The sequence below is a fragment of the Phascolarctos cinereus genome, unplaced genomic scaffold (genome assembly GCF_003287225.1).
Source record: "Phascolarctos cinereus isolate Bilbo 61053 unplaced genomic scaffold, phaCin_HiC Scaffold_725;HRSCAF=1366, whole genome shotgun sequence".
NCBI classification, from domain to species: Eukaryota; Metazoa; Chordata; class Mammalia; order Diprotodontia; family Phascolarctidae; genus Phascolarctos; species Phascolarctos cinereus.
Genome location: NW_027556097.1, coordinates 1,292,637 through 1,319,870, shown reverse-complemented (window position 1 = coordinate 1,319,870; position 27,234 = coordinate 1,292,637). Strand labels below are relative to the sequence as shown.

The 27,234-nt window shown below is 35.8% G+C and overlaps 1 protein-coding gene across 1 annotated transcript in view; it reads right to left on the bottom strand.

Annotated features, from left to right (window-relative positions):
• Nucleotides 1-2,485: 2,485 nt before the first annotated feature.
• The window catches only part of EPHA6 (EPH receptor A6), a 1,178,244-nt gene continuing 1,153,495 nt past the window's right edge, over nt 2,486-27,234 (bottom strand). Inside the window, exons 16-18 of the mRNA XM_020977959.2 lie at nt 20,863-21,056; nt 5,238-5,387; nt 2,486-2,803 (exon numbers count right to left, since the gene is read on the bottom strand). Coding sequence (XP_020833618.1) covers nt 2,689-2,803; nt 5,238-5,387; nt 20,863-21,056 — 459 coding nt within the window. The 3' untranslated portion in view covers nt 2,486-2,688. The remainder of the gene's footprint in view (nt 2,804-5,237; nt 5,388-20,862; nt 21,057-27,234) is intronic.

Here is a 27,234-nt window from a genome sequence, read left to right as displayed (position 1 = left end):
GTTAAAAAATTTACAATTGAAGTTATAAAGATGTATGGATCTGGAAAAAAAATTGCCATTTCATTCTAAAGCTGAGCTAAGAGGTGTAGGGATTGTAAAATTTTTCTTTAGGCTAGTTAATAATAAAAAAATGAGCAAAAGCCAACAAGATCTGTGATTATCCAAGTTTTAAATAAAAGGGTATTCCATTGACACCCTCAACCTTACAATGACTACATTCTGTGCCTACAGAATTTTTTAACTAATTTATGGAAATTTATTTCACCTGGAGTGCACAGAATTTGCTATACAAGGATAGTCTTACTGAAGATCACCATCATTTCAGTTTTCACTTTCACACAGCTTTTTTTCTCTTCTTGTTTTATAAAAATAAATATATGTGATTAATAAATTTGTTTATTATTATATATTATATTATATTATATTATATTATGTTATATTATGTTATGTTATGTTATGTTATGTTATATTATGTTATATTATGTTATATTATGTTATATTATGTTATATTATATTATATTATATTATATTATATTATATTATATTATATTATATTATATTATATTATATTATATTATATTATATTATATTATATTATATTATATTATATTATATATGTTTGAAGGAAGATAAATACGGAAATTATATTACCTCTAAATGTAGCGAGGTTTGTGTAAATGCATCAAGCAGTCTGCATCTAGTCTACAAGAGATGCCTGAACATGCAAGTGACAGCAAGAATATGTACCTAAGTTTTAGACTGATGCTGAGCTATTTTAGACACACACACACACACACACACACTCTCACACACACTTAACAATTGATTGATCACCCTGGTTTGCTTTTGTTTTAAGATTATTTTAACCCTGGTTTGCTTTTGTTTTAAGATTATTTTAAGGGCTATTTGCAAAAGCCATCTTTTTTCTAGCTGTATTGCTTTGGTAAAGGAAGGGAAAGTAAGCTGTGGTTGGCAAAACCAGGAGATAAATCAATAAAAGAAATTCCATTTGAGGAATCTAGTCTAATAGTGTAATCAACAAAGTCTTAAAATGAAAAAGAGTGTTTATGACTTATCAAAGAAACTGGGGGCTGTTTCTAGTGAAGATATTTTCCCTAGAAATTGTAGTTTAGGGAGAAATTTAGGAGTGAAATGAGAGTACTAACCTCCCTAAGGTAAAATAAAACTAAACTGTAGAAATCATCTTTTTTTTTTTTTATTCATCATCTCTGTTTTTTATTCCAGGAGTGCTTCCTCATTCATCCCTCTTAGGGAGGTTAACTTTTTGGTGTCCTCTACTTTCTTCAATCTGGTCACAGTAGTTACTTTTCTAGTTTCACAGGAAAGAATATTTTGAGCCTTGAATTAGCCTCATGAATGGAATTATCTTGGCAAGGTGACTGAGCTTTAAGTCACTTAGAAATGTATTGCATAAGCTTTTCTGGGTGCTTGTTCAAAAGTAATCAGAAAAGGCAAGGATACCACATTCTAGCCATTGTCTCTTCATTACTATCCCTCCCAAAGTACACAGGTTGACATTCAGTTTGCATATGAGCATGTTGGTAAATCTGGACATACTCCCTTTGAGGCAGAAAAGCATACTTGTATCATGTAAGGTCTTGAAAACATGGCTAACCATGATCATGTAACCTTTTTTTTTGAATAAATGATAAAAACTCAAAATTTTGCCATGTTAATTATTGACAATCAGCTTGGTATGTTTGTCTATTTTCATGCACCTCAGTATTAGTATAAAATAATTCTAAATTTTAAGAATGTCATTTATATCTCATTCAAAGTGTTTAAACAAAGAATAATTACTTCCTTTGCTCCTCTGATATTTTTTTCCAAACAAACTTCTAAAGGCAATATTTTAATTATATCTTCCACTATGCATCTTTGTTTCTCAACCTACATGGAACCTATTAGTGCCATATGCTCATAGCTTTTCCAGGGATGATTTTCATGATGTACTTATTAAAAATCAAAGGGAAAATGACAGTAACAAAGTATAACAAACAGTAAATGATATAGCAGTATTGGATGTTGATTAAAAAAAGAAAGCTAAACTCAGGGCCTTGGAGGATTTAGAAGCTTTTTTTTTTCTCTTCTCCCCTCTCTCCAAATAACTGCAAATAATGAGAATTTACTACATAAAGTATTGGTCACTTATGCAAAGAATCCTAGAATGATCAGGTACTAGTTACCAGCAGTTAAACTATTACAAATATGGTATGACCCATGCAGTTAAATTTAGCTAACTATAAAATAAATATTTATGTCAAATTGGAAACTACACAATCACAAAACACAAAAGGAAGTCAATTACTTTTTTTCAATCTACCAGTGAACTCTACATAGATTATGAAGCTATACCTGGACAAATGGGCTGTTGCTTTCTACGAACATTTCCCAAATACAATTATACAAAGTGACCTATCCATGCTGAGTTATTTACCAGTATGTGGCGACAGTCTGCAGTGGGCCAGTATATTAGCAAGTAATTGAAGGAAGAACTATGCAATATGATTAAAAACCCAAGTCAGAAACATAACCATAAATGTGTTCATACTCTGAACACAAGACTGTAGTTTGTGAAGTCAGGGGAATCAGAAGGGAGAAAGGAGAGGGAATATCTTCCATTTTAGAAATGCTGAGGCACAAAACACAGTTGTTTGTATAGTACTTTCATACATGAAATCCCTTCTCCTGTATGTGCATCATGTGTAAACGTAAAGTCTGTATGCTGCTCACTATTCGTCTCTGGTGTCCAATGAGTACGACCCCAATTCTTCTAATATCACTGTGAGAAAAAGAAAAAAAAATTGGGACTTAGGTGCACAAGAGGATTGATTCATTTACTGATCAAAGACAATAACTAATAAAAACAAAATGGAAACTCTCTAACAATAAAAACCAACAAACAAATGAAGAAATTTTAGTGGCAAGAACACAGCTCAGAATATTCAAGTTCAGGTACTTACACATTTATAAAAGTACTTTTTAGAAATGGAGTTCAGATATTTCAAGAAGTACAATTCAGGTAATTATGTAAATCTAATGTCACAATACGGTATGACAACTAGCAACCATAGAACTTTGTAGAGTGTAATACACAAAGAATCAATTCATATTGGTTACTCCTATAATTTCCTCATGTGAAGCCTTGAATTATTTAGGTTATATGAATTTCTAGATCTTTCCAGTGAATCCCTCTTCAATATCCTCTCCCAAAGTGGGGGGGAGAGGTCTTTCGCTCTTCATGTTGACATTGACTCATTAATGGACTACTCTTGGGAACTAGTCATTCAATCAGTTCCAAATCCACTTAGTAATATCATCTAGCCCCTGTAACATTTTGCCTCCAAGGACAGCATTAGAGATTTTTGTTATATGCTTTGCTAAAATTTAAACACACTATATCTATGGCATTTCTCTAATCCACTGTTTCCTTTTAGTCAATCACACCTTCCCTCAACTTTCCCATTTTATTTTTGGTCAAAAGATCTCTTCACTAGATGCATAAGAACCCAAGAAAACATATTTTTAAATTAATTTTTTCAATTAACAAGTATTTTTCTCCTTCCTCATACCTCAAGGAGAAAAAAAAAACCCTCAAAAGAAAGAAATTGTTTTTATTGACCATTTCTGGTATACTTCATTTCTGGCTAAGAGCTCATAATTTTTATATTTAAGTTGTGGTTCAGAAGTACAAATTTCTTTTCTCATACACCTTCTTCTTAGCAGTTGCTCAGTGTCCAGATCTGTCTTTCTCTTCTGAAGCCCTAACCTCTTACTGGTAGCAGTGATAACAACCCTATTTGTATTCTTCTTAAAATCTTTAGTTTCTTGCCCAGGAATTCCTAAACCTTAGTGATGATTTCTAGATACTTTTCTTGTGGAATCATTGGAACCCACATGAATCACCAAAAAAATAGGTAATGCTCAACACATTTGATAAACTCTTCATTACATCTTGGGATTTATGTTCCAAGGAGACAGCAGATGTCTGTGTTGTTCATATCAAGTCTACAAATGGCTGTCTCATAATACACCTCAAGAAGAAATACTTAACTGCCACAACTAGCATAGTGTGTGTGTGTGTGTGTGTGTGTGTGTGTGTGTGTGTGTGTGTGTGTGCGCCATTACTTCTAAACTTCACTGGATCATCTGATAATAGCTGCAGGTCCACATCATTCTTTGAGTCCAAGAAACTATTTCCTTAAGATATTGTCTAGCTCTGACCTCTGTAAAGGAAGTTTCATACTTGTTAAATAGTTCCAAATATTCAGTAGTCTTTTTCCTTCCTTTCCTTTTGTGTCACATTCTTCCACCTTCCATACTCCTGATATAGATGAGAATTCTTTTTGTCTCTTTATATCCTTTTGCCTGTTGATATCTTCCTTGAAGTCCTTATTTCATTCTTTCAAGGAACATTTCATTCTCCCTAACTCTCTGACTAATTTCCCTGGAGAGTAGAAATGCTTTACTATAACCATTTCACTTTCTCCTCTAGGATGGAGACCAATTTGCACTTCATGCAAACATAGGTATTAGCTGGTAACTGGAAGAAACACAAACACAGCATATTCTGTGCAGGACACTGCATTATTTGTTTTGTTCTTCATATTTACTTGAAACAAGAACAATTAACTGTTATGATGCTGGACTAAATATATATTGAAATAATTACTATACTTTAAAAAAAGGCAAAGGATGAAAGTAGAGACAATGAAAAATAATTGATGAGTATGATATACAAGTAGAACTGTCATTTAATGAGATTATACTTTGTGTGTATGTATACATATATGTATACATACACACATATGCACAATATGATAATGTTGATAAATAAAATTGATTAAAATTGATTATTTTGTATGGACTAATAACTGACCCAAATGACTCTATTGGTATAATTTCTATAAGGTTTGAATAACATTTGTGTTTTTCAGAAAGAAGCTATTATGCCAATTATTTTAAATAACCCCTAAAATGAAATGGTCATAAATAATGACAATTCAGGGAAGAGTACAGCCTTGGGGAGCTTTATACTCATTCACGCATTCAAATTTTTATGGAATAGCTAATTCCTACATGGAGGGTTGTCAGAGGAAGGGAGAGAGACTTGTAAATGTCATCTTAGCATAGCCATGGTGAACTAGATATAACATGCAATGGTATAGATCTACAGCAATGCAGATAAATACAGTAGCAAGAATAGTACCACTTACTCAATGCTCATTCTTGAAATCAAATCCAAAGTCGTAAACCCTGCTGCCATAAAATTATTCTTATATTGGCCCATTTTAATTGAATCCAGCCAATCGCTGACTGAAACAATCAAAGGATATTCTGGGGCTTCACCAGGTGACTCTGGCATTCTGTAAAACAAACAAACAAGCAAGCAAAGAAGCAAATCATTTGAGTCAGGTGAAGCAAGCTTTGCTTTGTTTCTCTGGTTTTTTTTATACCACTGAATTTAATGTTTAAATCTTTTTCTTTAAAGTAAATCTGAATTCAGAAATGAAGTCAGAGATCCTGTACTTGAGCACTGACACTGCCACTTGTTATCTGTGCAAACTTGGGAATGTCATTTCCTATCTGTGAGCCTCAGTTTCCTTGTCTGATAAGTAGGGATGATAATACTTGCCTAACTCAAAGAGTTTTGTGAGAATCAAATAACATACAGTGCTGCGTAAATGTGAACCTTCATGATAATTAATAAAAATCTTTCTATTTAGTCCTTTTTTCTCAAAGTACCTTAGTTTTCTTGGGCCAAAAATAAATTTCTGATTTTAAATTTTTTCATATGTTTACTTCTACTGTTGTTGCCAACCTACCTTCCATTGTACAACAATATACCCTGAAAAAACTCACATTCCATAAACATTTATCCTCATCATTTCAAATTACATTTGTAAATTTGGTTAAGTCTGTTCTGTCCAACAGAAATTTAACTAGTCACAAGCTTGTTGTAAAATTCTCTACTACGCTGTTTTGTACTCTTTTCTTTGCTATATTCTTTATTCCTTTTCCAAATCAATATTTATCTTCTTTCTGATGCTAATTCTGCTAGATAAATACCATCTTAAATTTCTCAGCTAGTCAACAAGTACGTATTGAACATTTATTGACATCACCTTTCATCCTCTCCTCCTTTACTCAAATCTTGAATGAAGAAATTACTCTTCTTACCAAGGTCAGTTTTTTTATGTGCACTCTTGATTCCTCACCTCCTATCTTTTCTCAGAGAGTGTCTCCATAAACAATGACTTCTCTGAGCTTCAATCTCTCCCTATCGAATAGTTCTTCTCCTAAGCTCTACAAATATTTTTGAGTCCTTCCATCCTTAAAAATGTTCACTAAATCTTACCATCCACTCCAACTTTCATTCTACATTTCTCCTGTCTTTAAAAAGCCATTGGAGCAGCTAGGTGGCGCAGTGGATAGAGCACCGACCCTAAATTCAGGAGGACATGAGTTCAAATCTGGCCTCAGACACATAACACTTACTAGCTGTGTGACTCTGGGCAAGTCATTTGACCCCATTGCCTAGCCAAACAAAAAATAAATAAATAAATAAAAGAAAAAGGATTTGTTCTATAAAAAACAAAAGTCATTAAGGTTGTTTCTATACTAAAGTAATGAAAAATAACTGCCAAGTGTGATTTACCGGCAGAACTCTGACTTGATGAGATTATTATACCACATACATATGATATTGATCAATAAGAATTTATTAGAGCATATTAGTTTGTATAATAGTTTACAGAGAAAAGCACCATATTGGTGTAATTTCTAGAAGGTTTGAAACATTTTTCAGAAAGCAGCTAGTGGTGAAGGAAGCTATCTATACTTATTGCCTTCATTTCCTCCCTCTCATTTACTTCTCAGCTCTGGCTCCTGATCTCATCAGCCATCTGAAAGAACTTTCTTCAAAGTTACAAGTGATCTCTTAATTGTTATATATAATGAACTTTTTCTTAATCCTTATCCTTCTTGATCCTTCTGAAGTATTTGATTCTGTTAACCACACTTTTTCCCCCTGGATTCTTTTTTCTCTTTGGTTTTTCATGACACTGTTCTCTCTTGATTTTTGTTCCACAGTTCCCTGTGCTTGTTCATCATTTGTATCATGCCCCCTAATTACGAGTGTACTCCAAGTGGCCTCTTTTCTTGTCTCTCTACACTCTTTTACTGGGTGACTTCATCATTTTCCAAGGGTTTAATTATCCTCTCTATGCAGATGATTCTCTCTCTCTTTCTCTTACTCTCTCTCTCTCTTTCTCTCTTTCTCTCTCTCTCTCTCATCAGTCAGCTCCTCTATTTTACTGGCTAACATCAAAATAGCATTATACTTCTCATCTATTAATGAAAATAAACCTCTACCTGTCAGAAAATTGCAATAAATGTCACAATCTAGGAAAAAATAGTTGCTTTCATTCTTTCTCTATCCTTTCCCAGGGAGTTTGGTAAAGTTAGATAATAAGGTTAAGAAAATCCTATTCTGTGGTTTCCTCTGCAAACATTTGTACTTTTGCATCAATCAGTAAACATTTTTTAGTGTCAGACACTATGCTAAATCTGCAGTGATATAACCAAGCAACTTCTCTCTTCAGAAATAATGATGGAATACCTCTGGAAATTGCACAATTTATTATATATTATTACATACATTATTATATATTATTATATTATATATAATTATATATTATATATAATATAATTATATGATATAATATATAATTATATTATATATTATTGTATATTATTATTATATATAATTATTGTTTGTCAAGTGGCATGCAAATTGCCAATTTGTTGCTTTTAGTACAGAAAGATCACTAAAGAATACATTGCTTACTATCAAACTGACGTCTTTCCCTGGAAAAGGAGCCACATGTTCCCAGAATATTTCGACACAATTTTTTTTTCTCCACATAGTTGTATATTACTATACCTCTAGAAAACTAGTTACTTTTTAGCCTTTATTCTACTTCATTGACAGTAGATTTAATAAGATCAGGGCTTTCTCATTGTTCAGAGCAACCATGTAATAACTCATCTGTGCTTTATCTTCTAACTAGATAGGAAATGCCAGTAACTAGGACTTGATACCATCACCTACAGATGAATCCTCTGGAATATTATCTAGCAAATAATAAATGTCCTCTCTTATCAATCATGCAGGATGATAAATTCAGTCTGCCACTTACTGACCATGTAGATATCTCTGTTATTTGGACAGTGTCAGCTGTCCACCAGTGAGAGGTACCTTTGTGAAAACCTACAGCAGAAAAATGTTCATGATGCAGAATGGTGGGCAACTTGAATGTCTGCTGTTTTCTATCAAAAATGAAGAGGGGTTAGAATATTAAAAAAATCTTTCCAGCATTGAATTGTTAGATTTGGAATACCTATAGAACTGGAATAAGTATTCTAAAGTTAAATTAACGATAAACATATACCCCTATTTTTTCAGGGGCAATTCAGACACGGTATGAACAAACAAAGCTTACTTAGCCAAGAGGTTCTTAGCTTAATGGAAATCTGTACTCAAAGGAATAACATTTTTGATGCTAAGAGGTTTTTTGGATATGTTGTCAATAGGTTTCTAAAACTGTCATGAATAAAAGGGAAAGTTTCCATTTTTATGTGTTTTCTGTAGCTCATTGTTCTACATATAATATAAACTAATATTACATATTATCATATAATTATAAATTCTAGAAGGAACCTTAAAATGTTAAAAAAAAAGTTGCATATATTCAGAGGCAGAACCTATCTAAATACCTAGCTATTAGTTCTTTTAGGGGATACCCTTTTAGATTAAAACAAAGCAAAAATAACCTCAACATAATATAATAACACCCATCATGGTATATACATGATATACAGCAAAAACATTTTGAGAGTGCTAGATTGTAAATTCCTTGATGACAGGGATGATGGCTCATATTTTTTATCCTGCAGTGCTGGTACGTACAAAACTGCTCTAACAATCAGCACTCAGGGGCTTAGGATGTATTTACTGTATTGATTTGATGTATTGATTTGAACATAAAGTCTTCTTTAGTAAAGCCATTTTCATGTTCTAGTAGACAGTCCAAGATAACAGGGCTTTGTTTATCTATTTTCAGTGCATTCTCTTAAATGGTAAATTTGTTGAATAGTTCATAGATCACCATTCATGACATAGGCAATCTATTTAATGAAATGCTTGTTTAGCTTTAACATCATATATTTCTTGCTGTAACTCAGTTTCCTTAGTTTATGTCTGGATTTTTGTGGAGTGCAAAGTGGAGATCTGGAAAAAGTAGTGTAAGACAGAGAGAACTTATTCAGAAGGAGCACTGACGTTAGGGGGAAGCAGCAGAACCCAGGAAAGGTCTGGGAGTCTCATGTAAAGGTATAGCAGAGGGCCTAAAATACAGTTGTGACAACATTTCTTCTCCTCCATGCCATGACATTTAATAATTTCTTATGTCATGACCCAGATTCTGCACTTTCTAAATCACCAAGGAATCCACAAAAAACCCCTTAATGCACAGGCTCCCACTCAGGCTGGCCAGAATCTGTTTTTATTTACAAAAAATGATTGAGTACCAGAAACAAAAATATTCGTTTTATGTAGACGAACAAAAAGGAAACAATACTCCTTGTAAATTGGTAATAATAGGTACCTTATTTAAACACAATTTGAATTCAAATTTAGGAAAGCAGATTTCAAAAAGTTCTGAGAAGTGATAGTTATGCTTCCATGGACAGAGACTCTAGAAAGGCAGTAGCAGTGTAGGGTGATCTCCAATGAATTCTGATTTTAAAAGAGCACTAGAGGATATGAAAAAAAAAGCATATAATCTGCAACAAACACAAAAGGGAAGTATACATGACCTGAAAGGGCATGATTAAGTCAGAATGGCTACAGTCCAGACCTAGTTGAAGCTTCTGAAAAATACTAAGAACAACAGAAAAGGCTTTCTTTAGTTAGTTTCAGGGTAATAAGAACCAAGGATTCTACTGATGGCAAAAAAAGCAGTCAGAAAGAAGGCAAACTTCAAATCTTATTTTGTTTCTCGCTCCTCTGTCAAGCAGAATGAAAGGCAAAATAGAAAAGATAAAACAAACATTGTTAAGAAAGAATTAAAGACCGAGATGGATAAGACAGTACTGCCATGAAGAGCTTGGCTCCCTATGTTTGAATCCTGCCAGTCTTCACAGAGGACATTAGCCCATACGTGTCAACAATTATTTTCATAACTTTGGAACAAATCTAGACCCTAAGCAGGGGAATGGTAAGGACCCATGGAGTCATAGCTTAGGTGCCTCATTGTTAATCCAGTCCTGTTGCTGGTTCCATTCTGACCTTGTATAATAGTACTAGTACTAGTACTTCTATACTAGCCTAAGAGAAGGCAGGAGTCTAATGAGTTATTTAATGGGGGTATGCCTACATCTGTCCATGGGTTCCTGTGAGTCCTTGCCTCTTCAATCCAACATTTTCTGCTGGATTGAAATAAAGGCTGTCCAATATCAGATACCCATGTTATATATGGAGTGCCTTTGCTGGAATTTCGGACCCTCTTAGTCACATTTGAGGAAATCTAGACAAGTGTTTTGGGTTCAAGGGTCATATCAAGTCCGAGTCTTATTTTGGAGTTTTCTTGGAGTACTCCTGCTCAGGGTAATGAACCAAAGAGAGTGGGGTCAATCAGTCAGTTAAATTGGACCTGGTCCATATGAACCCATGGTATTTGTGGGGGGCCCTGGGCTACAGCTTGTATCTTGAACTTTAAGTTTTAAAAACAATGTGCTTACACATGCCATCTTACTAGATTCTCACAACCCTGCCAGGCAGGAGGTAGCATGTGTCACAGTAGACAGATTATTGAACCGAGTAGTCAAGAAGACCTCTTGAATTCAAATCTAACTTTGATCACTTACTCATTATAAGTCTGGAAAAGTCCCTTAAGTACTTAAGTACTAGGTTTGGAGTCAGGAAGACCTAAGTTTCCATCTTGCCTCAGAACTTAGTTAGCTGTGTGGCACAGTAGATAGAGCGCTGAGTCTGGAGTCACAAGATCTGACTTCAAATCTGGCCTCAGGCTCCTGCTATCTGTGTGAGCCTGGATAAGTCACTTAATTTCTTTCAGCCTCAGTTTCCTCATGTGTAAAATGGAGATAATAATAACAACACCTACTTCAGAGGGTTGTTGTAAGGATCAAATGAAATAATATTTATAAAGTGCTTAGTACAGTTCCTGGCACATAGTAGGTACTTAATAAACATGTGTTCTCTCCCACTCTTCTGTTTTGATTCCCTTTCCTCTCTGCCCCTCCACCCCACAGCGGTAAATCCTGGGCAAGTCACTTAATCTCTCTCAGCTTCAATTTGCATATCTGTAAAATGAGGATAATAACAGTACCTTTCTCATGTGGTTGCTATGATGATCACACGAAGATATATATATATTTATTTATTTATTTGTTTGTTTGTGTATATTTATATGTATACACATGTGTGTATATAAACTGCTTTGTAAACCTTAAAGCATTATATAAATGTTAGTTATTATTATTATTGTTATTATTATCCTAATTTATAGATGAGGAAACTAAGTCTTAGGTAAAGCCCATGTCCATACAGGTAATAAGTCCCAGAGATGGAATTTGAATCCCTGTCTTCCTGATTCCAAGTCCAATGCTTGATGAACTATTCCCACAGAAGTTAAATGATTTGACCAAATTTATTGTTTGTTAATGACAGAACTGGTAAGAGAATGTAGGTTTCCTGACCCAGTTCTTTTTCCCCCATATCAACTACCTCCTTCCATTATATAACCCAGTGTAATTATTAACATTATTATAACATTCAGGAGCTTATAAGTAATGCTTACTATACCTGATATTGGATAACTTCTCATTAGAACGTTGTGTCTTCCACACTTTAAAAGTTGTACAGGGGTGAGCCAAGTCTTGGAATACTTAACCTTTGAAAAGGAGCTGAAGAAACTATGGTGATTTTTACTGGTAATGGGGAAGGGCTGACAATTATTTTAAAATTAGATTTACTAAGGTCACTTTTGCAGTTCTAAGATTACTGTGATCCAAGTTTTACATATTAAGTTTTTCTTAGTTTTTTTTTTTAATGAAAGAAAAGCTATAGCATCTATAAATTTGTTACTCATTTATTTGCTTGGAAATTTAAATCAGATGCTTTCATTCCTCATTTGACAATTTCTGAATTCCATTCAGTGACCAAAGTTCCTGTGACTCACTAGAAAGAAGCTTTGCCTATTAAGGCACTCAACAACTATGTTGGGTGTCTGATTTGAGATCAGGTCCTCAAGCTATATTTCGCCCTTCAGTGCTCTACTGATACATGTAATTTGCAAATATTCCTCAGCCAGGAAACAGGAACTTAAAGGTCTAGGATAGTAAAGATGGTGGCAGGAGCTAGTTGCTTTACATATTTTGTACATGTGGGATTAAATTAGCCCAGGAGCAACCTCAACCTCATCAAACAGAGAAAAGAAAGACAAGATGTTGCCAAGCATGGTATTACTTCCAGAAGCTAAAGAATTTCCATATTAACTATTTATAGCAGTGATTAGGAACGATTTGCTTAAATTAGCTAATTTAATATCTAATTCAGAATAGGCCTAATTCTACACCGTACTTAGGGAGAACACCTACTTAATAGTGTCATGGTAAATACTTTCTGGGGAAAGTAAAGGAATCTTCAGATGACAAAAGAAGGCACTGGTGAATCAGGTGGACCAGTACTATAACTATGGGTATAACTATTATACAGAATATTGACATGGGCAAATTTTCATTTGCATTAGTCCATCTGTAAGCAAAGGGTATTGTAAATAGGAGAGTAAATCCAAATAACCAACTTAGGCAGTATTGGTGTTCACAAAGCAAAAGGCATATTCTATGTACAATTGTATATTGATACAAGCAAATGATAACTGGCAAGTGATTGCCATATCACAATAATTTGGCAACATTTAACTATAGCACCCTTTTCCATCTTCACTATTTCTATCAGGTGTCCTATCGTCTCCCTAGTCTTTTAGTTTTCCAAGATCAAAATAATTATTGATTTCTTTTTTTTTTTTGCTTTCTTGATTCCTTTCTTTCCTGCTGGGCTTTTAAAGCCCTTTACAACCTGACCCCAACTTACCTTTCCAGCCTTATTAAACATTGCTTCCCTTCATATATTGCAGTCAGTCTGGCTTTGCCACTGTTCCTCATAAATGGCACTTCATTTTTCGTCTCAGTGTCTTTGTATAGACATTCTCTGTCCTCACTGCTTACCTCTGCTTTCTGCCTCCAAGAATCCCTGGTTTCCTTCAAATTTCAGCTCAAGTGCTGCTTTTGACATTTATCCTTTCCTAATTTCCCAAATGGCTTATCAAGCAGCTAGGTGACGCAGAAGAAGATTCAAGTTCAATTCCAGCCTCAGACTAGCTGTGTGATCCTGGGCAAGTCACTTAACCTTGTTTGCTTTAGTTTCCTCATCTGTAAAATGAGCTGGAGAAGGAAATGGCAAATAACTCCAGTATCTTTGCCAAAAAAACTCCAAATGGGGTCAAGAAGAGTTGGACATGACTGAAAAAATTGACCATATGTATACATGTTCTTTTTCCTAATCTATTAAAGAAGAATAAATACTTCTTGAAATATTTCAAGGAGAACTTGAAAAGCTTTCATTGAAGAGCTATTTCAATTTTGCACATGATAAATGCTTGTTGATGAATTCCTTCACTCCTCTCTCATGTAAAATGAGTCATGTGTCCTTCCTGTTACAGTGGCTTCAAGGGGCTCATAATTGGACAAGGACTGAGGTTGGGGGCTTAGGAAAGAACTGACTCAAGTCATAGAATCTCAGAATTGAAAGGGATCTCAAGGATTCTCTAGTCCAACATATTCCCAGAATGGTCTCCTAGCCTTTGTTTAAAGACTGATAGTGAGGGAGAATCTACTATTTGCCAAAGGATCCCAATTCAGTTTTTGGATTAGCTATACAGTAACAGGGGGAAGTGCTTCTTTAACATTGAAAACAAATCTGCTTTTCTGTTATTTCCATTCATTACTTCTAATTCTGTCTTCTGAGGCCAAGCAGAACAAGCTGGATCCCTCTCCCACATAATGATTCTTCAGGTACTTGAAGATAGCTGTCATGTTCCCTGTCTCCTGCTCCCACCCCACCAGCAACTAGGCGGCACAGTGGATAGAATGCTGGAACTGGAATCAGGAAGACCTGGGTTCAAATGTGAACTGAGCAGACATTTATTAGTTATGTGACATCGGGCAAGTCACTTAAACTTTGTCTGTCTCAGTTAAATAATAGCATCTATTTCCCAGGGTTGTTTGTGAGAGTCAAATGAGATAACATTTGTATAACACTTAGGACGATGCCTGGAACATAGTAGTGCGTGCTTAATAAATGCTTATTCCTTCCCTCCCACCTTCTCCAAGTTAAGCATCTCTAATTCCATTAATTAATCCACAAATGGCATGGTCTTGAGGCACATACTAGTTGCTCTCCTCTAGAAGCTTCTCCACTCATCAATGTTTTCATTAAGAGAGGGTACCCAGAATTAGTCAGTGTTTCAGATGTAATCTGATCAAGGAAGAATAATACTATGAGACTTCCCTCATTTTGGATACTATACCTCTTTTAACATGTCCTAGGATTATATTACCTTTTCTGCTTGTCACATTGAGCTTGAAATCCATATATTTTTTCAGACAAACACTATTAAGCCACATTTCCTCATCTTGTACTTGTGAGATTGATTTTTCGACCTATTTATAAAGCTATGTTTATTCCTAATATCTTCTAACCTAATAATCTCTTTTTGGATCTGGATTTTGTTAACCAATGTGATAGTAAACTACCTTAGATGTGTGTCATCTGCAAATTTGATGTATGCCATCAAATATAAAATTGTGTATTTCCAGGCCATTAAGAAAAATGACAAACTGCACAGGCCAAGCACAGATACCTGGGACATGCCTCCTTCCAGACTGAAATTGAATCATTAATGACAAATCTCTAGGTCTGGCTGTTCAACCACTTCTGAATTCACTTAAACCATGCTATCATCTAGTCCTGGCCCATAAGGATAACATTCATTTTTTTTTTTTTGCTAAAATCTGCTTTCTAGTAACTAGTAGCAAGTTCTACATATAATGTTTCCAAAGAATATTTCTTGACTAAATGACTGAATTATAACAGGTGCCAGTTGCATCTGTCACTTAAAATTTTTAGTAGGCTTCATGGGTAGATTATTCAGGTCAAGAAAGGCCCCACTCCACAATTTTTCCCTTAGTAAGTACTTAAAGTAATTTGGGGAATAGAATGATTTAAGTCATGGGTTCTTTTAACCATTTTTAAAATTCATGGACCTTCTTTTGCAGTATGGTGAAGCCTATGGACCCTTTCTCAGAATAATATTTTGTTGGTTACGTTCGTAATTAAAATTTGTGCTAAATTTAAGTTAAAGGTTAATAAAAATTAAAATGTAATGCTTTCTCATGCAAGTTCACAGCCCCCTGAATTCAACCTACAGACCTCAGGTTGAGAATTCCTGGATGAAGATCACTTTCAGCTCTAAGATTATATCTCTGTGCCTCTAATTACCTGTTACCTATTGGATCAAATCCAAATTCCTCAGTCTGGTATTTAAAGCCTTCTATGCATACCTCTCACTTCCCTGAAAAATACACCTCTGTTCCAGTCATGTTCACCACCATCATTACTAACGACTGACCAACTGTCATTAACTGGCAGGTAATGCTGAGGACTCCTGGAACAATAGCACCCTATGCTTACCCTAGACTACTGGCCTTACTTCTAGTTCATCCCTCAAAGCTATCATTTAGGAAAACAACCCCTTTGGAGAAGGGGTCTTACATCCTCATCAACTATCAGCCAGCCATTGGGGTTGGCAAGCCAATCTAGCTGATGCAGCAAGGTACTCAGAAAAAGTAACATGAAATAGCTTGCAATAGTTGAGTAAAACCACTGCCACCACCTCCACCATGATTCCCAGCTCCTCACCCCCTGCCACCAATGGGCAGGTGCTGGAGCTCCTGTCTTGTTAGTAGCCACAGCTAATGAACACCCAAAAAAGAAAGTTCTTGATGCTAGAGCTCTTGGTATTTTTAAATGGGTCAATATCAGAAACAGATATCAATAAAATCAATATTAAAGAAGATGCATTCACCATCTTTTTTTTTGCCACAAATGGGACCTTTCCACCTGATTTTCTAATTAGTTGAGCCCTTCTTTCTATTTTGTCTCCCACGTTAAGAGCAGGAACTGTCTTGCTTTTCTGTTTGTATCCCCAACACATAACACGGTGCTTTGTACATATTAAGTACTTATTAAATGCTTTTTATTCATTTATTATTTTCTGCCTTTATGATATGATATTTGTGTGTTATGGTATTTCTCCTTCCTGTAATGCCAGTGTTCTCTGACCCAGTTGAAGACATCTTCTAGAGAGGCAGTATAGTATAATGGGAAGATCATTGGTAGAGTTGTAATTAGGAATTATGGAACCTGAGGCACATTCAGTTGTGGGGGTGGGCTTGGGTTTAGGGGAAGAACAGTACTTAGAGGAGAGTCTATCCTGGTCTGTTGAAATCATACCAGGAAAAGGGATGCTTATGGCATAGTCAGTAACTCCTAGCTCTCCAATCCTTGGAAGGAGGCAGGGGAAGAGGTTAAGGGTCGTGACAGTGGGAGAAGTTAGGTTCTAGGAAATAGAAGGTTGTACTTTTTAGTTATAGAGAGCAGCCTATGAAAAGGCATGGAAACTGCTGATGCAATATCATTAGAGAAAAAGTGAGCAAGTTGGGCTAGAACATAAAATGTATGAATGGGAATAATGCAAAACAAATCTGTAAGTTAGACTAAAGCCAGATTGGGAAGGGTTTAAATGCCAAATATAAGAGTTTGTATTTTGTTCTAGAGGCAATAGGGGGCCTTGTCTCTACTTCCTGGCTTCCTTGACTTCTTTCAAGTGCCAACTAAAATCTAATCTTCTACAGGAAGCTTTTCCTCATTCTTCTGAATCCTAACATCTTCCCTCTGTTAATTATCTCCAATCTATCCTGTATATATCTTTTTTGTATATACTTGTTTGAATGTTGTCTCCCTCATTAGACTACAAGGTCCTTGAGAGCCAGGACTGACTTTTACCTCTCTTTGTATCCTGGAACATACTAAGGACTTAATAAATTGAGTGACTAATAGAATAGAAATAGAATAGAATAGAATAGAATAGAATAGAGTAGAGTAGAATAGAATAGAATAGAATAGAATAGAATAGAATAGAATAGAATAGAATAGAATAGAATAGAATAGAATAGAATAGAATAGAATAGAAGTTCCAGACTAGGAGTCATAAACTCTGAGTTTAAATCTTGGCTAACTAGCTGTATGACTTTAATCAAGTAACTTTCCCTCTCTGGGCCTCAGTTTCATCAATTTTAAAATTAAAGTGTTGGACTAGATACTCTTGAAGGCCTCTAACACTTATAAACCTATGCTACTTTGACTTCTACCTCTTTGATACTAGTAGTCAGACTATGTCTGTAAAGCATTTCTCCTTGAAAGCTTTTTGAAATGAGTGGAAAATTACAAATCAAAAAGTTTAAAGTCAAGGAATAGTATTAGAAATCTTTTATTGACAGGGAAGATATGCCATTCTGGTTAGTTCTGAGGTGTTCTGACAAAAATTTCTTAAATACTAAAATCATCCTTACAAAATTCTGATTTGAAGGTTATGTGGTAAATATTCTTTCCTCTTCGAACAGGAAAGTTTACAGGTATGAATTGAAAAGTTCTTCAAATAAGATACTGTTTAGCTTATTGCCTCTTCTCTGATTGAACAGTCTTCTTTTTACTCCCTTGAGTTTTCTATATCTTCTCCCCCAGAGTAAGTTAAAAAGGCACAGGGAATGATAAGCTTAAGAACCACATTTATCTTTTTTTTTTTTTCTTATTCCAGAGGTATATTAAGGGTAGCAGCAGCAGTACATGCATGTTAGTCAGGAGTTAGGATAGAGGATCAGTCACAAACTCTTCCACTTGACCATTCAGAAATTAAACTCTGGGACTGAATAATTGCTCCCAACAGATACACACACACACCACACACACACACACACACACACATACCTCTTAACTACATATAAGCTTAACTTCTGTGTGTGTGTGTGTGTGTGTGTGTGTGTAAATCTTAATTCCCATCTTTGTTATGGCTACTATAGCATTGTGACTGATGCTTTCTAGCTTCTTATATAGACCTTTCCTCTTGGATATCCTCCATAAACATAATCCATACAAGCCACAGACCTTTGGCCTCTGGGGAATCTTCAGGTGACTCTAAAAACTTTGATGTGGCTTGACTGTTAGATTTTGCCCCTTTTTTGTTCTGTCTTCATCTCAGCCCCCTCATTAGTATCTTCAAAATCCAACTAAGATGCTTACTTCTCACATTACTGGAGGGAGGGATACAACAACCCCTTCTAAATAGTCTTATAAATACAGTTTTCCTTTCCACATCATGACTTTCCTCATCATGGTTTCAATATGTTGTGGGTTGGCATAAGAAATTAAATGGGAATTTTGGGGAGTTTAATGGAAGTTGCAGATAACACACAAAGGCCAGCAGATGACACAGAAAAAGTTTAGATACTCAGAAGTGTGTAAAATATATGTATAGCATTGTGTAATATCAACCCAAATTTTACAATAAGATACTGCAAATACCCCATAAAAGAAAGAGAAAAGAAAAAATTCAGACTTCTTCTCTGGTACGAAAGGAGGGCCAAAAAATTTTATACAGAGTTTCCAGACCATGGGGGCACCACACCCCAAACCCCTGAGACGTGGAAGGGATAACTATACTCTGACTCTGCTTCGGCAGAAATCAATATCTAGGATATTGTCATCAGATATATATCCCATTAGTTAATGGGAAATAGAGACATAGTAGGGTTGCCTAGATTCCATGTGAAACAGTTGGTTTATGATTTTGGTTATATATGCCAACTTTCTCCATTAAAAAAGATGATTGATAGTTGATTATTATTGAGGCTACTAGGTGGTAGAGTAAATAGAGCACTGTGCCTGGAGTCAGGAAAACCAGAGTTCAAATCCAGCCATAGACACATCCTAGCTGTGATCTTGGGCAAAATCATGTAACCTATTTGTTGCAGTTTCTTCAGTTATATAATGGAGATAATAATAGCACCTTCCTCCCAAGATTGTTGCGAGAATCAAATGGGATGATATTTATAAAATCCTTAACCTAGTGCCTGGCACATGGTAGGCACTTAACAAATGCTTATGCTCTTTCCCTTTTTGTGTCATTTAATCTTAATAATAATCATCTGATGCAGCTTTTTTTGGAGGAAACTTATGACTTCACCCATAAGGTGAACTTTTGGCAGGAAACACCTACTATTAATGTACACCAGCACTTCTTTTGCAACTTATATTTTCAGGCAGTTGCTTGAGGGCACTGAATGATGAAGTGATTTGTTCAGGCTCACATAGTCTATTTCAGAGGAAGGAGGACTTGAATCCAGGTCTTCCTGATTATGAGGCTGGCTCTCTATCCATTATGCTATATTGCTTCTGGATTAGATAGGGAAGATAATATCATTCTTCACTTTAAAGATAAGAAAAACCAGGCACCACAAGGTTCAGAGTCACAGAGATAATGAAAAGAACAGGGACCAGCCCCCAGGTCTCCTAACTATCTGTAGTGAAAGTGTACTTTATTTTGGCCTTCAAGTTGTGCCTTTGCTTCTTAACTGCAAACTTCACTGGGAAGATAGACTAGAGTAATAGTTTAATATCTCTAAGCTATTTCATGGTTGGTCTCACATTGCTGAGGTGGCCAATTAGAGGTCTGGAGCTGAACTCCTGTGTGCTCAGCCCCAAACTGAGGTCAATTTCAAGTAGGCCTTGAATAGCCTTAAGCCTGCCTGTCACTAAAAACCGGCACTGATTTGAACTTGTGACCCAAAGTTGAGAGTCTCTATATCTTGCTAATCATCCCCCATATCAAGAGACTGAGTTTTAAAATTGTTTAGTTAGGAGACTTTTATGTAATTTTCAGTTGTGTTTGGGTAAATGAAAATATTTCAAATCCATAATAATTTGAATAATGCAATAATGATTCACCTGAATGGGCATTTTTCTTCTTTCTTATACTCCTTCCCATGATTTTGCTTCAGAGAGGAGTAAGTCAATTTTCTAAATTCAACCAACTGTTTTTAAAATGGCATTTCAGTGTCATCATTTTCCTGTCTTGTCATCAGTCTTTCTTGGGAAGCTAATGGGAGCAGAGTGAGACCATTCTATCAGGGAAATACTCCTACTCCTAGCCAAGTCACAAATTACCCCTGTTTAGCCTTCCATTTCAAACAAATGGACAGGGCATGGAATAGACAGGAAAATTATAAGTGGGGCTTAGGTACACATAGATTCTACTACAAATGGTGAAGAAACCCTAGTAAATAGTGAAAGAATGTATAAATATCAAAGGCCGCTGTGGGAAAAATATCAAGAAAGCAATTCAAAAAGATTAGATATGGAGAGAGGAAAAGCCAAGTAAACGGCTTTCCTATGCGAAAAAAAAATCCACTTTTCTTTATAGTCTTAACAATTTGAAATTCCAGCTGATAAATAAAATGTGCTTTATATATCCAAAAGGTTGGCAAGTCAATGCTGATAGACCTGAGTTTCTCATCTCTATCTATTCTTGTCCTGGAAGTAATTACACAGTCGAGGAAAAAGAGCAACTTTTTGCATCTTACACAAGTATGTCCTCCACCAGAGTATGAAGGGTACCAGGATTTCGGATCAGTTTGTCTAGGAAGCTGACAATATCAGTAAATTTCGGTCGATGACTTCTCTCTTTCTGCCAGCAGTGGAGCATCAGCTGATGGAGAGATGCTGGGCAGCCCATTGGAGCCGGAAGTCTGTAGCCTTCCTCAATGGACAGAATTACCTAGACACAAAAATAACATATAAGTCTATTACATTTCACTTAATTCTATTCAATAATCAATTATTAAATGCCTACTATATACAAGTCATCATCTTCTTGATTTTCCCTTTACAACCTCTCAGGTCTGTCCCATTCTCTATCTTTGCCAGTCTAGTTCACACTCTTACTCTTTCTTGACTGGACTATTAAAATAAACACTAATTACACTTTCCACTTTCCAATCTATCTTTCTCATAGATGCCAATATAATCATTCCAAAGCATAGGTCTGACCAGGTCTTTCTCCTGCTCAAGAATCATGGGTGGCTCTCGATTGCCTCTAGGACAAAATACAAACTCTCATGTTTGCCATTTAAACCCTTCACAACCTGGCTTTAGTCTAACTTACAGATTTGTTTCACATTACTCCCTATTCATACATTCTATGTTCTAGCCCAACTGGCTTAATTTTTCTCTAATGACATTGCATCAGCAGTTTCAATGCCTTTTCATAGGCCGCTGTCACAACTAAAAAAGCACAACCTTCTCACTTCTGCCTCATAGAATCCTTAATTTTTTTTCAAGGTTCAATCAGATATCTCTTCATATGCAGTCTTTCTTGAAACCTGGGTTGTTAGTGCTTCTCTCCCTCATCAAAAGATCAATAAGGTATTTATCTATTTACATGTTGTATTCCCCAGGTGCGATTTCTCTCTCTCTCTCTCTCTCTCTCCTCTCTCTCTCTCTCTCTCTCTCTCTCTCTCTCACTTTTGTATCTTTCTTCCCTAGTAGAACACCTTGCAAATGGTAGGTGCTAAATAAACGAATGCAAAAGGAGTTGAAGGTGCTGTATTAGGTGCTCAAGAGCATGGAGCCCTTTACAGAAATCCTCCTTTGCCTCATTGTGCTGTGCAAGTGACTGGCAGGTTCCATGAGCTGGGAAGGCTTTGGGTGCAGCTTTGATTGTGTGGCTATTGGCTGAGGACCAGCTTGGCTAAGTTCAGAGAGGCCCTTTGCCTAGTTAGCTGTAATGGATTTTTTGGCCACAGTAATTCTCAAAGACCGTTTGCTAAATCTTAGTAGGGAATCTGAATTAATTTAATGGAGACACTGACAGAAATTACAGCTCTTGGAACAACTGAAGTAAAGATAAGCACAGAAAAGAAGCCAATAAGAAAAAAAACACATATAAACTGTGTGTTTGTTGTCTGAAATTAAAAAAAAAAGATCATGACAATGGTAAGATAAATAGCAGAATCTGATGAATTCTAGAAGGGAAAGATTATAGTAGTCTTAGTACTGTGGGGGCCTTCAGAGGCCAACTAATCTATTCCCCTGATCATACAGATGGGAAAACTAGGTCTCACAGAGGTTAAATAACTTTCAAATTCACACTAGTAATATCAGAATCAAGATTTGAATCCATGTCCTCTGGCCCCATAGACAGGGCTCTTCCTGTTTGCATGAAAAACCAATAGCTGCTAAAAATAGGGAAACCATCACACTTTGAACAGTAAGGATAAGGTCAAGTTTGGGGAAAATGCTAGAAAAATCTATTGTTGTGCATTAAAGAGAAGTCCCCAAAGCCTATTTTCAGTGACTCTTGCTAGTAAAGATGTCAGCACAAAGTCAATAGGCTCTGTGCAAACCACACATAAAGTCATCTAAGTAAAATTCTACCTCTCCTGAGGCACTGATTTATTTATTTTTTGTCCTTTTATAATAAAACCTATAGCAGACTTTCCTAGTTCTCATCGTTTTTCTTTCTCTACTTTTCATCTCCTCTTCATTCATTGCTGGCTTCCCCTCATTCTGACAGTGCATGTTATTATAATGCTCTCCCATTTTTCTTTGGGCCAGCTAAGACTTGGACTGCTGCCATCACCCTGCTTATACCTGAAAGCTCATGCTGATGTACAATTCAATCAAGGTGGGGAGAGTCCTAGAACACCAGGGAGGTAACAGGTACTAGAAATATTTTTCCTGGCTCACAAGAAATCACATGGTTTGTCTCCTGAGAGTCTTCTTTGGATCTGTATTTGCTACATGGGTGTAATAATGATTATCCAAAATAAAGAGTCCTTTCTGAATTTCTCAAAGGAATTTCTGCATGTTGTTTTATTCTCTCCACATCCTTTATCAGAGAAGGCAAGGGAGACATAATATCCTAATTTTACAGATGAGGAAACTGAGGAACAGAGTGTGTCTTCTGAAGAAAGTTACTCATCAATTATAAAGAAAAAAAAACTACAAACAGACTTGACTGAACTTTCACTGAGAAGAACCACAAAGAGCTTCTATTTCATTCTGCAGATTCTCTTTACATAAGCCATAGCATTGTGTACATTTAAAATTTTAACAATAACACATTTATTTCCCATAATTTTAAATCCTTTCTTTAGTTAATACTATCAGATCTGCCCATAAAGTAATCAATCAATAAACATACATTAAGCACCTATTATGTGCGATGCACCTGTGCTAAGTTCTAGTGATACAAAAAGAGACAAAAGATAGTTCTTGATCTCAAGGGGCTTAAAATCTAATTAAGGAGAAAACATGCAAGCAAATACAAACAAACAGGCCATGTATAGGAAAAATAGAGAATAATTAATGGAGGGAAGCTATTAGAATTAAGAGGGATTGGGAAAGGCTTCTGGTAGAAGATGGAATTTTAGTTGGGACTTACAGGAAGCTAGGGAAGCCGGGAGTCAGGGATGAGGAGGGAGAGCATCTGTTTATATGACTAGACATTTGCAAGTAGCAATAATGACATGTAATCAACAGGGCTTCTCTGCTGCTGACAGAGTGGTAGCTTTTTGGATAACAGTAAATAATATACAATGTCACTGTGACCAGCACACATTACCCAGACCAAGATTCCTACATTTTCTTTGTTGAATGTTCCATTTGTAAACATCGTTTATATTTTTCAGCAATTTTCTGATCAGGCTTATAGTTGGAGTGATCACAAGCTTAGGGATACTTTGAAGAATAAGGCATGTGTCAAAATTGTTGCAAAAGGGTAATTTTTTATAAAATATAATCAATCAATAAGCATTTGCTAAATGCCTGTTATGTGTCATGTACTGTGCTGGTTGCTAGAGATACAAAATATAAAATGAAGCAGTTGATGTCTTCAAGGAACTTACCTTCTATCAGGGGAAATAAAATAATAACAATAATAATAATAATAACTAGCATTTATAGAGTGCTTCAAGATTTACAAAGTGCCTTACAAACATTATCTTAGGTATCCTCACAAGAACTCTGTTAGGTAGATGCTATTATTGTCGCTATTTTATAGATGAGGAAACTGAGGCTGACAGAGGTTAAGTCACTTGTCCAGAGTCACACAGCTAGTAGGTACCTGAGGCTGAATTTGAATTCAGGTCTTCCTGCCTTTAGATCTATCTACTGCTCCTCTTAGACAATATGATAATTGGACTTCAATATCTTTAGTTGGATCCAAATTTAATATGTTAGTACTTTGATAACTCTATGATCACATTGATATGGACATTTTCTCCAACTGTATGGATCACAAGCCCTCATGGCTTCCCATTCTGTGTTCATCTTGTCCATACTCTTCCATAAATTTTCAATAGGGGGTCCACTCAATATGCTGAATGAATGACCTCCTGTATTTCTTTTGACGATATGTTGTGTTGTCCATTGGTTTTCCCCAGCTTTCACTACCTTTTTTGAGTCATACATATCTTTGATGTATTTTTGTATTGTTTTATGTGACTTTTAAAAAAAATAAATGGCACGTTTTATTCCTCTGGGGGGGAATTCTGGTCCTATTCATTGACTCAAATCATAAACTATCCTGCACCTTATAGCTTTAGATAGTAGCCTGGGGGCAATGAGAGGTAAAATGACTTGACTAACATCCCATAGGAAACTAGATTATGTAGTGAATAAAGTGCTACACTTAGAGTCAGGAAGACCTGAGTTCAAATCCCACCTTAGACACTTACGAGCTGTGTGACTCTGGGCAAGTCACTTAACCTCTCTCAGGCTCAGTTTCTTCATCTGTAAAATAGTGATAATAATAGCACCTACCTCCCAGGGTTGTTATGAGGATGAAATGAAATAATATTTGTAAAATGCTTTGTAAATCTTAAAGCACCATATAAATGCTATTATTGTTGGTGGTGATCATAGTAGCATTAGTAGTAGTAGTATATATGAGAGGGTGGGATACTTGATCCCAGTTCTATTTTACTTCAAAGCTGGATCTCTGGTCATTATACTGTGCTACCTATCAAGTATCTTGCATGATAATTCATTAGTAATGCATTATACCCTATTCACACTCACCATATGCTGTTCCATTGCCATTTAGGTGACCCTCAACTTGAATTCTTTGGATGGCAAAGTATCCCATGATTTAGTTTAATACCCAAACAAAATGAAAATCTGGGCTTGTTTTCAAGTTCTTCAAATATAATTTCCTGGACAATTATTAGAAGGTTGTATAGAAAACGCCTAATATTTAAACACAGGGACTATTGGAAACATCTTTGAAGACTACTGCTCAAGAATAATTTTTCAGAGTATTCAACCTTAATTAATACAGAGGCATTATGGCTTTGTTGGTAGAGGGCTAGGCTTTGAGTCCAGGAGATTTAATTTTGAATCCTGTCTTTGAAAGTTACTAGATGTGTGACTCTGGACAAGTCATTTAACTTCTCTATGCTTAGACAAGAGGATTAACCCAACCTTGGTCATTTTACGAGCAATTTCTGTACCAGGAATTGTTTGTAGAGTACAAAACTGAGGTGAAATATAAAATTCCTCATCTTCAATCACATAAGCTACTTTATATTCTGATGAGGGTTAAGTATTAGCCTCTCAAGAGATGATTGTAACAATAGTTATGTTACTGAATCCTATTTTAAGATGTGTCAATGAGCTCTTGTGAGAATCTTTCATGAAAAGGAAATAAATACCTGTTCCATACCCAATTATGCATTGAGTACTTTTAAAATCTACCTTTTGGGGAAACACTAGACATGAGCCTAAGCTTAAGTTTTAAATAATTTGTCTGGGGCATCAGACTTGGGGTTTTATGAGCTGGACAATATTAGGAAAGGGAGTCTAGCTCCCCTTTTGTGAGAGACTTGGACCTTGTATGTGGGGCCAAAGCAGAGGGCCCCTTTTGGGAGAGGACTTAGGTGTAGTACCTTAGACTTTGGGGCTAGCAATGGTTCTTTAATGTTAGAATCAAAGACTGAGAGCTTGAAGGGACTTCAGTAGGACATCTCGTCTAACCCCTTCATTTTGCAGATGAAGAAACTGAGGCTCAGAGATATCACGTGACTTGGCCAGAGTCAAACAACTAGTAAGCATTATCTTCTAAGTCATGAAAGCTCCAGCTAACAAAGCCATGTACCAAGACAGTTAAATATTAGAAGCAGTTTGAATAAAGCCCAATTTGGTTTTTCCCCATAATTATTCCATTCCTAGGAAAATATTGCCTTATAATATATCTCCTGATTTATCAGTTATAAGGGGAACCAGAAATATGCATGGTATTTGGCCTGAAAACCTATTTTTTTTTAAAGCCAACAAGCATTTATTAAGTGCTTACTGTGTGCCAGGCATGGTACTAAGTCCTGGGAATACAAATACAAGCAGAAAACTTTCTTTCAGAGTAGGATCACAAATTTAGAGGTAGAAAGGATCTTAGAAGGCATCTAGCAGAAAGACAGCTCCTGCCCTCAAAAAGCTTACATTCTTTTTTTGTCAATTTTTTATTAATTTATTTTGATTTATCAACAATCACTTCCATAGGCTTTTGAGTTTTAAATTTTTCTCCCTCTCTCTCCCCGCCTCCCTCCGCAAGACTGACATAGGCTATACATATTCATTCCTATGAAACATATTTTCACATTAGTGATGTTGTGAGGAAGAATTAGAACCAATTGGAGGAACCATCAGAAAAAGGAAACAAAACAAAACAGAAGAAAAAAATAACAAATAGTATGCTTCGATCTGCATTCAAACTCCATAGTTCTTTCTTTGGATGTGGATAGCATTTTCCATCGTGAGACTTCTGGAGATGTCTTAGATCCTTGCATTGCTGAGAAGGGGTAAGTCTATCAATGTTAGTCATTGCACAATGTGGCTGTTACTGTGTACAAGGTTCTCCTGGTTCTGCTCACTTTACTTACCATCAGTCTATACAAGTC